This window comes from Aquarana catesbeiana, linkage group LG11 (assembly GCF_042186555.1).
Source record: "Aquarana catesbeiana isolate 2022-GZ linkage group LG11, ASM4218655v1, whole genome shotgun sequence".
NCBI classification, from domain to species: domain Eukaryota; kingdom Metazoa; phylum Chordata; class Amphibia; order Anura; family Ranidae; genus Aquarana; species Aquarana catesbeiana.
In genome coordinates, this window is record NC_133334.1 from 241108747 (window position 1) to 241119350 (window position 10604).

General features: G+C 42.2%; 1 protein-coding gene across 3 annotated transcripts in view; it reads left to right on the plus strand.

Annotated features, from left to right (window-relative positions):
* LOC141112598 (uncharacterized) overlaps window positions 1-4720 on the plus strand; it is a 155580-nt gene extending 150860 nt beyond the window's left edge. For all 3 annotated transcript variants that reach the window (XM_073605551.1, XM_073605552.1, XM_073605550.1), the window contains one exon: window positions 4240-4720. In XM_073605551.1, coding sequence (XP_073461652.1) covers window positions 4240-4418 — 179 coding nt within the window. In that variant the 3' untranslated portion in view covers window positions 4419-4720. The remainder of the gene's footprint in view (window positions 1-4239) is intronic.
* Window positions 4721-10604: the final 5884 nt, after the last annotated feature.

Below are 10604 nucleotides of genomic sequence, written 5' to 3' on the forward strand. Positions count from 1 at the left end.
TAAAGCTTTGCATCCCGCGCAATTGTCATTCAAAGTGTGACAGCACTGAAAGCTGAAAATTGGCTTGGGCAGGAAGGGGGTGAAAGTGCCCAGTAGGCAATTGGTTAAATAGGCTCTGCAGAGCTAAGCTCTGGCACACCTTGGAAACTTGTCAGCTTGCCAGCCTAGCGGAGTAGTTTGTTAGGCTTTATGATCCCTGAACTGCACTGTGTCTTGTGGTTTTAATGCTTTGTACCTTTTACCTTTGTAAGTACCCATTTTGTCATCTTCCACATTTTATACATTTAATTTCTGGTAATGCACTAGGCGTTTGCACTCTACTGCGTGTTTTCCTTAAATAGGCTCTGCCTGACCCATGGCTTCTAAAGTCACATGGGGTGGCAGCATATAATTGGATGCTTCCACAGTGACCCAGGAAACCTTAGAGGAAATGGGTTCCCCTTGACCTCCTCTCCAACTGCAGTGCCACTGCGGAAGAGCGCCACCTGCAGTGGAAAAAATAGACTGCACCTGCCTACAAATAGATCCCAAGTGCGTTATAACAAGGAGACTTGCACAGCGTCTGGAGCCCTGATGAAGGGGGTGTTTCAGGGCTCCAAAATGCATTTACTACTGCACCCAATCAATAAAGTTTTTTCTGAATATAACCTTTTGGTGTGGCACTTCAGTCTCTGGATCAGAGTTTCTTCCATTACTTTTGACATGGGCAGGCCAGCTTGTCTCAGATGGACTCGGCTGTATGTCAGTTTATATTTTAATACCTAATTTTCCTCTAAACGCAAAGTCTGTTTTTTTTTTTTTTTTTTTTTTTTTTTTTTGTGGAAAAACATACTAGGCAAATTGTAATAGATGTAGTGTCCCCTTTAAATGAATCCAACTGACATTTGCCGTAACATAAAAATATATTGATATAAAAGCTTTTATTGCTAAATATTACTAACCATCAAACCCTTTTGCCTTTTATTATGGCACTTTCCAAAGCACTTTCCTTCTCAAACGGCATAAGTCATTCAGATCAATAAACTTTGTCTAAACTAAGCATTTCAGGAAACCAGCACTGCTGGTCAATTTACAGCTTTATGGATTGCAATTCTGTATTATGAGTTTGTAGTTTCCGCTGGCAAGCTAAGAATCTAATCTTTGTGAAGCCTAAATTTGTCTTGGCAATTGTATTACATTTAAACAATGAAATGTGGCGTTGCACTGCGCCCTCTTCTGGTTGAAGTAAGATATGCAACACAGCATGTCACATAACCAAGAAATGCATCCTTTATTCACCTATTAAAAATCTATATAATCGTTAAAGCTTCTTTAAATACAGATAAATTAGAGCCATATTACCCTGTTTAGAATTAATTAACATAAAAATGAGAGAAAACGGTTAGATGCTGGTCACGCCTGCTTTTCCATTTCAATATTTTAATAATTCTGTAAAGAATGATTGAACTCCCAATTTAGTTAATCTAAATACATCCCGGGGCATTGAAACAAAAAGTGTCCAATATCTTATAGTTCATATTCTTTCTAAAGCAGCTACAGCCTGAATAGAAAAGCCTGTCCCCTGCCAACAGCTGCAGAGTGGGACTCTTGCTCTGTCTGGAAAAGCAGTGGTCTATCTGCAGAATCTAGCACACCCCCTAAATAGTCAATCTGCAATCAGCAAAAGTCATGCCCCCTGTTTATTGGAGAGTTTTGGCTCAGCAGGTGGACTTCTGCAGAGAGATCACTGCTTCCACACAGAAAGCAAGGGTTCCACTCCACAGCATGCTGGCAGGGGACAGGCTTTCCTACTATGGCTGTAAATCCAATATCAACAGGAATGGGTCCCCAATGGCATCACTCTAATCCTTGTGTTTAGCAGTGGATTAAGTGTGTATGTATGTGTATTGGTATACATATATATGTACAGTTCATACAGTATACTGTGTATAATACATATAGATATAACACGTTTTTCGCACCTGCCTCTAGGGCTGAGCCTTTTGGCTAGGACCAGGGGAAATTTTTATTCCTGGCCAGAGGGCCGGCCATTGTATTACACAATGGTCACTTTTCACTCTCTCCCACTTCCTTCTCCCCACTTTCTTTTTATTTATCCCTGTGTTTGTCACTTTTTTTTGTATTTTTTTGGTTGATGTTGTCACGTTTGTCACAGTGTGATGAGTAGGGTGTGGGTCCTCGGGCCTACTCTGAAAGTCTTGGGAGGGGGTGGACGTAGGCCTCCTGGCTTGGTTCGCCCTCTCTCATGGGGTCTCCCTTCGGGGGAGTCCCACCTAGTACTTGGGTGGGTCTGTTTCGGCAGACCTTCCAGAGAACGGGGGTCCGTCTGGTTTAGGCCAGATGGTCCCATGTGAAGTACCTCAGTTCCTGTCTGGAGCCTAACGCCCTGGGGGATCAGGGTAAGGTCCTTCCCTAGGGGAGGACAGTGTAACACCCATTGCAAGTTTTTGTGTTTCACTCTTTGTGCACTTTTTTTTTGGCACCGGGTGGAAGTTTTTGGGTGCGTTTTGCACTCCACTGGCTTTTCAAAAAAGAAAAAAACATATATATGTATATACTGTATATATTTAGTTTTAGTTCACATAAGCAATGTTGCGTTGTGTTGAAAATGTGATTGTGTCTACTGTTCCCTGTCTTTTCCTGCTTTGCTAAATGAGATCCTAAGGCAGCTGTGGGGAATGCCGCTGCTCATTTGAACTGTCACGAAGAAGTGTTTTTATTGGATTTTAATGCGAGTGTTTTTGTTTTTTTAAATACAGTAAATAATCTGGTTTTAAGAGACGCACAGAGAGCACCATGTTCTATTTGTTCTTTTCCTGAGTTGCAATGCTGTATAATTTTCCTCGGGTTTTCTTTTATGATTGGGAGAGTTTGAATCCTCCAGTGCACTTTATCCCAGCTAATTAAAGGAGAACCTGCCCATTTGACCTTTTATAATCTGAAGGTCCAACTAAGGAGGTGAGGGTTTGCCCTTTTGAGCTTAGGGTGGCAGAGTGAACTCTGTTTCTTTGCACCAATTGATCTCCATGGGCTTTTGATGGATGGGCTCATTATCTATCACATGGCCAGATCTAGGCTGTGCCCCCCCCCTCCCAGATTTCAGTTGCGCCCCTCCAAACCCATTAGCTCTCCTCATCCCCACTCCCACCCTTGAAGCTGCGCCCAGCCGCTGGCCTTATTCTGAAGTACATACACACTGATACACTGAAATATAGTGTAAAATTAAAGAAAATCTTCTCACCCGGTAACAGAACTTTTACTGCACATAGGCTTATTTACTGCTGGGCTGACTGTGCTTCTCAATCTCCAGTCTATGCTGACAGGTCTGGCAGGCAGAGATGAGCGTTCACTGCACATTCTGGCTCTGCCTTTTTACTGCCGGGCTGACTGTGTATCTCGATCTCCACTTTGTGCTGAACATTCACTACACCCTGACAGTCAGCCTGGCAGTAAAAAGGCTGAGCTGGAATGTTCAGTGAACGCTCATCTCTGCTTGCTAGACCTGTCAGCATAGACTGGAGATTGAGATACACAGTCAGCCCAGCAGTATATAATGTTGTGTGCTGTGAATGTTCTGTTATCAGGTGGGAGGGTTTTAACCTTAGTAACATTTTACTTCTGTGCATTAGTTTGCTTGGTTACTCTTAGAAGCGCTCCCTTCCTTTTATCTTTTATTCTTGTCTATAATTGAATTTCATACTTCTAAACACTGCTTTCTGGGGGACTTTGGGGACCCTCATGTAAATAATGTGGAAGGAGGGAATCACTTCCGATGAGCTATTGTGTTTTGACGGTGGGGAAACTTCCCCGCCATTGAAATAAAATGATCAGCGCTGCTGGCTTATAGCCAGCAGCACTGATCATTAAGGAAAAAAACAGCCAGGCTGGTGGTACACAAATCGATCGGTAGATGGACTTGTGTGAAACTAGCCACTTGTCACTTTGGAGAGATTGCTTCTTAATTCCTGTAAGCATCTCCAGGAGTGAAAGGAAATCTCTTTAAAACATCCATGTAGTATTCTGTACAATAACCATTTATTGCTGCATTTCCCTAACCTGTAAAAATACAAATTGAAAGCAGACTTCTCTTATCCCTTGGAGGTGGCCTCCATTTGTCCAGGTTGTCCTTTTCCTCCTCCTTGGCAGTTGTCATGTATCTAAGCAGGTTGGGTTTTCCAGAGAAGATGTGTGGCACGTATTTTCATTTGTTGCTGAGGTTCATTTTCTACTTTGTTGTAGGTTGTGGCGTTAACCTGGGTTTACGAGGCCTGGAATCGTCAGAAGAATTTATTTACAAAGTGGCTATAGCTGTGGACCAAAGGGATGTGTTTGAAGCCCTGTCAGCTAAAATAAAGCACTCCAAGCAAGTGGTAGAAGACTTCAAATTCAGTGGACTGGCTGTTTCAGTATTTGAATAAACAAGTGCAGAAATTCAACCAGGACTCTAAAGGTCAACATGCGCTCCTTACCAAGGAACACCGGAGGCAGCCATTTTGTGTTTTGACCCTGTTGTCAAAGCAACCAGTACAATCTTTAAGACTGATTTAAAAAAAAAAAAGGTATTTCCTATGATCATCAGCTCTAGCTAGTGGCTGTAATGCAGTATTTTCCTGATTCACTTTATTCTGTATGAAAAATAACGTTCGACCAGCCGAGAAAATAGCCTAACATATAGTTTTACAGGATGAATAGCACTGCAATTTTATTTATTATAAATAAACCCCTAAATGTGAGAGTAAGCCATTTACCTACTATTAGATGGACTTGTATGCACCATCATGGTTGATCCAGTATCATACTTATACAAAATGGCTGCCTTCACATTACGTTAAAACTGGATGAAGGGTTACAGAAGAAATGAAAACAATAATAATTGCAAAGGGCTAAGGCGGTTTTGAAAAGACAATCATGTTTGGTTTTATTTTTGCTTTTTTTCAACATGAATAAAGTTTTTTTATGTTTTCATTTTGCTAATTGCTGTTATTTTTAATTGCACATCGTGTGGTACCTTTGAACAGCAAGTCAGTTCAAGGTAATTGATATAAAGTATCTGATTAGCATAGACGGACAAAACCTTATATTGTAAACTATACTAAAAAAAAACTTAAGAAACTTAAACTTAAAAGTTATGTCCCAGTAGATTTTGTTAATTTAGAGCTCTCTCTCGAAAAGGCCATGTATTGTATTATGGTGTGGACTGCCTGCTTTTCATTTTTATGCAGCATGCTGTTGGCAATGTGATTCACTTGACCATCTCACAACTGTTGACAGTTAATGTGAATCATTTTACGGAGGGTGTAAAGACAGCAAGCCCTGTGTAAGCTCCAAGATGATCCCAGACAGAGCTTCCACAGGGCTGAGAATTCTCTTCCCACCCCTATTTGACAGTGCTGGTGCCTGATCGGCCAATCATTAAGCACTGTGTTGTCAAGTGGAAGGGAGAAGAATGGATCACTCTATACCTGGAGTACTGGATTTGTTTACGTTTCAGTTTGCTGCTGAGAATGAATAAAGGGTAAGTGAGTATTAGTAAAAGGAGAGTTGGTCAAATTTTGTCAAAAAGAAAACAAATGTAAACATTTTTATTCAGCTAGTTTTCTAATCCAGACATCTCGCTCATATAGAACCCTCTTAGACAAGTTGCTATAATTGAGGCCAATTTCATTTTTTGCTTCCCTGTAAAAGAGGAGCAGAGTTCAATTGCTTTTGGCTGTTCTGGGTTCTGCTGGTGCAGGTTCAACTACTACATCCTGCATTCCAGTAAGTTCTGGACTATAGTGGGTGGGTCATCCACACAACTGCCACTAACTGGATATTTTCTGTTTTTTGAACCATTCTCTGTAAACCCTAGAGATGATTGTGTGTGAAAATCCCAGTAGATAAGCAGTTTTTGAAATGCTCAGACCAGCCTGTCTGGCACCAACAACCATTCCACATTCAAAGTCACCTAAATCCCCTTTCTTCACCATTCTCTTGCTTGGTTTGAACTTCAGCAAGTTGTCTTCACCACGTCTAGATGGCTAAATGCATTGAGTTGCTACCATGTTATTGACTGATCAGCAATTAGTGCTACCAAGCAATTCAACAAGTGTACCTAAAAAAAAAAGTGGCTAGTGAGTGCATATATGAGGGCTGAAGCCCCTTGGGCTGCTAGCTGCAGATTAGAAGTAATTGATCTGGGTCCCAGCTCCCACGTTCAGAGTCCCTGAAAGCAGTGCATGAAGCCCACAGAGGATCCTCCTTGGAAGCATCCAGTACAGAGGCTGGCTGGTACTACAAGACAGCATTAAAGTACCCAGGGCACAGTAAGTATAAGCCTTAAGGATCCTAGAGACTGTCCTTGCCACCTTTGGGAGAGCTCACTCCTCTTGCTGACTCAGGTTATATCTTCGAAAAAGGGGTCCCCTGAGTTCACCAGAGACAAGACCCAAGAGCGTGGTTGCACCCTGAAGAGACAGAACTGTTATGCCGTGTAAACACGGCCGGACTTTTCGTCTAAAAAAGTCAGACGGACGCCGACGGACCAAATCCGGCGGACAATCCGATCGTGTGTGGGCTTCCCCGGACTTTCAGCGGACTTTACCAGCCGCAAATCTGACGGACACTAGATTTGAAACCTGCTTCAAATCTTTACGTCGTACTCTGCCGGACCCAGAAATCCGCTCGTCTGTATGCTAGTCCGATGGACAAAAACCCACACTAGGGCAGCTATTGGCTACTGGCTATCAACTTCCTTATTTTAGTCCGGTGTACGTCATCACGTACGAATCCATCGGACTTTTGTGTGATCGTATGTAGGCAAGTCCGTTCGTTAGAAAGTCCGCCGCAAGTCCGTCGAAAGTCTGTCGGACAGGCTGTCGGACTTTTGTAGCCGAAAAGTCCGACCGTGTGTACGCGACATTAGAGGTGTCCTCCATCACATTTCTGTTAGTTTGGAGTATCCCAAGGCTCACCCACACCTTACCCAAGTTAAACCAGCAAATAAACCACAAACACACACGCACTGCCTCTTTTCTAACTTGAGTGGCTGTGTACTATGAGGTGCCAGCCTGGCTTCCATGTGCCACACAGGGAATGGAACCTGGGATAATACAGCCAGCCCAGTCTGGGGTCTGTGCTGCACTCACACAACTCTGCAGTGTTCTGAAACTCTATAAATGTGTAAAAAAAAAAAACCTCTATAATAAAGTAAAATATCTGTGTGACAAAGTTCTGAAGAAAGAAACATATTTACTGATTTACTGCCCTAGTATGTGGTCCACTAGTTGAGGAATATCTGCTTCCATCATAGTCTTCTGACTTCAATTGCTTCATGAATTAGTCACTTTAAATAAAGGATGATGGATATGACTGCCCTTTAAGATAGTAATATGAGGGCGAATTAGCGTATTCATTTGTTAACTGAAGTGAAGGATTTGTACTTGCAATGTGGTGGTCCAAGGCCACATAGCAGATGATTGTAACTCTGGGAGAGCTGGAACATGTTACACAGACAACTGTTGACACCTGGGACTTTATTTTGGCTAGTCCACATACAACTCTATTTTTGTTCTGCTTTTTTAGACTTAATGCCAAGAGCATTTGCAAATTACATTCATTTTGCAAATGTTTGAGTCCTTGTCTAGGGCAATAAACAGGATGAAATATTCACATTCTATTACGGAGGTTTCTCAGTTCTCAGCTATGTGTTCATCCTTCCATAATTACATAGTTAACCAGTCTGAAAACAGACGCGACTTTTAAGTTACGCCACTTAAAATCCAAAGGATATGTAACCCGGGGGCGAACATAACAAATGCTCCTGGGCTAACTTTGCCTCAAGGGAGGAGAAAATAACTTTTTTCATCCAACAACCACAATGAGATTAATTCCACAGACACCATGTGATAATTGGTAATTATAACTGTAGTCTTTGACACCATCTGTCACCTATGTATATCCCATTTTACCATTTAAACCCTGGCAAGTTGAGGACAATTTACACTTACAGCCATGTGACTAGAAAAATTAACACATGTCCCAGACATAATTCCAACCTAAGGGTAGATCATGTCTTGGTTTCACAAACCTTTATGCCTCCTGTTCTTGGACAATCTTGAACATCTTGACACATTCTATGAGAATTTAATTAAGGGGACTGAATTACCCTTGTGGCTGCAAAGGATGGGGGGTATGTTCCTGACAATCATTAGAGTCCAGATTAATGTGACTTACTACTGTTAACTTTAAGGACTGGTTCAGTCCTTAAAGTTAATGCAGTCCAGTGTGTTTTTATTTTGCATCAAAAGCACATGGACAGTGTTTAACATGGATTCCAATGGAGCTAGTTCACTCCACTGTAGTTAACAAAAGTTGAACATGCTGCATTTTTTCTGTATGGAACACATCTGGAACAAGGAAAAATGCATCAAAAACGTACCAGAATGCACGTTCTTAACTGAGATAAAGAAGAGAAAAAGAGGAGAAAAACGCACTGAACCGCTTCAAAGGGTGCATACAGAAACACAACCGGAGCCCGAAATTGTGGTGTGAACCTAACTGTAACTGCAGATTTAGTTTTTTCTATGAAAATGATTCAGTTATTTTTTTTAAACTAAACTATGGTCACATATAAAGTGACACCAATGAATGAAGTTATGTATTCATTAAAAAATATATAAATGCAGCTTAAAATGCAATTACAGTGAGTACCTCAATGGGGTATTCTGTTAGCCTTTTGAAAATCCTATGTACAGTAAGACTGGGAAAGAGAGAGGAATCACTAGGAGCCAATCAAGTGTGCTGCATGCACTCGGGCTGTTAAGAAGCTTGCAGATAGGAGGATAGAGGAGGGGGGTAAGCTTATAAAGCTGACGCAGCTCCTTTGTTATCCATTCACAGGTTGGGTGAAGAAAGGTGACCTTAATATATTACTACATCAGAGGAGGTAGCGCTGGATTGATGAGAATGGAAATTGCTTTTAATGTATTTTTAAAAAGTGCATACTCATTAAAGCGGAGTTCCACCTGTTTTTTTAGTTTATTAAAAGTCAGCAGCTACAAAAAGCATAGCTGCTGACTTTTAATAAACTGACACTTACCTGTCCCACGGTCCAGCGATGTGGCCGCCCAGAGCCTCGCTCCTCTCCTCCTCCTCTCCTCGACGTCATCATAGCAACTGTGGGCACCCGGCCGTGACAGCTTATGGGTTCGCGGCTGGGCACGCACTGCCAATCTTCTGGGACCTATGTTGTGTCCCAGAAGATCGCTGGCAGGAAGGCGCCGCACAGGGCTAGAGGAGGAGTCGCCTAGGTTGCCAAGAACAGGATGGAGGAAGTGGGACAGGAAGCCCCACTAAAAAGAGGGTACACACTCCCCGACAAAAAAAAAGTAAAAGGCCAAATGTGGCATGTCAGGGGATGAGGAGTGCTTAAAGTGGAAGTTCCACTTTTGGGTGGAACTTCGCTTTAAGAAGGTAAACCTGTGAAGAAGGTATGGTGTGCGTGGACCTAGTTTGGGTCCTTGGTGTGTGTGGACCTAGTTCGGGTCCTTGGTCCTTGTTGTGTGTGGACCTAGTTCTGGTCCTTGGTCCTTGGTGTGTGTGGATCTAGTTTGGGTCCTTGGTGTGTGTGGACCTAGTTCGGGTCCTTGGTCCTTGTTGTGTGTGGACCTAGTTCTGGTCCTTGGTCCTTGGTGTGTGTGGACCTAGTTTGGGTCCTTGGTGTGTGTGGACCTAGTTCGGGTCCTTGGTCCTTGTTGTGTGTAGACCTAGTTCTGGTCCTTGGTGTGTGTGGACCTAGTTCTGGACACCTGGTACTCATCAGGTGTACAACTCCTGGATGTGTGGTGAGAAACAGGTAGTACAAATCTCCCTTCAAAATTAATTTTAAATACTTATTGATCAAGAATATTATATAACTATATTGTATACCATACCTGCTGAAGCCTGAAGCAGACAACCCTATTTCAGTGATCTTACCAAAGCGGTAATGTTACGTTCTCCATTTTTCCAATTGGAGAACCCTTTGCATTCATTCTGAAAATTAAAAGCATTCCCTGAATGGCACTCATGCCGAACGTGTTCAGAATGCAGAAAGGCAGCTGCTCTGCATGGGACCTGCAAGCTAGTGGAGATCACGGAGTAGCCATTTCTGCTACAGTGATTTCCAGCTTCCAGAGGCATCGGCCAGGTACAGTATATACATAAGCTGGACCAATATTACTATGTACAAAATGTTCATACCTGGATTCTTCTTTACTTTAGGCTTTCTAATAAACTCCATCCTGATTCTACTACAAACAGTGTTCAATCTGTGAAGAAGGTGGAGCCCTTTCCCCTGAAATACATTGACTTTATCTGATGTTCTCAATTAAATATTTTGAACTAATTTTCAAGTGAAACGCACTTTGTACTAAGCACTGCTAACCATACACCTAAGAGAAAAATCAGGTCGTGACCTCTGATAGGGCTGTGTAGATCTTTAATGCACACCATCCAATTACAAAAAACAAAAGAAGGGAAGGCACAAGCCCCTGGTGCATTACCCAAGAAAAAAGGTATTTATTAAAATAAAAGAAAAGAAGACCAATAAAATGCATACTCACAAAAGTACAAAGGTTTACAGC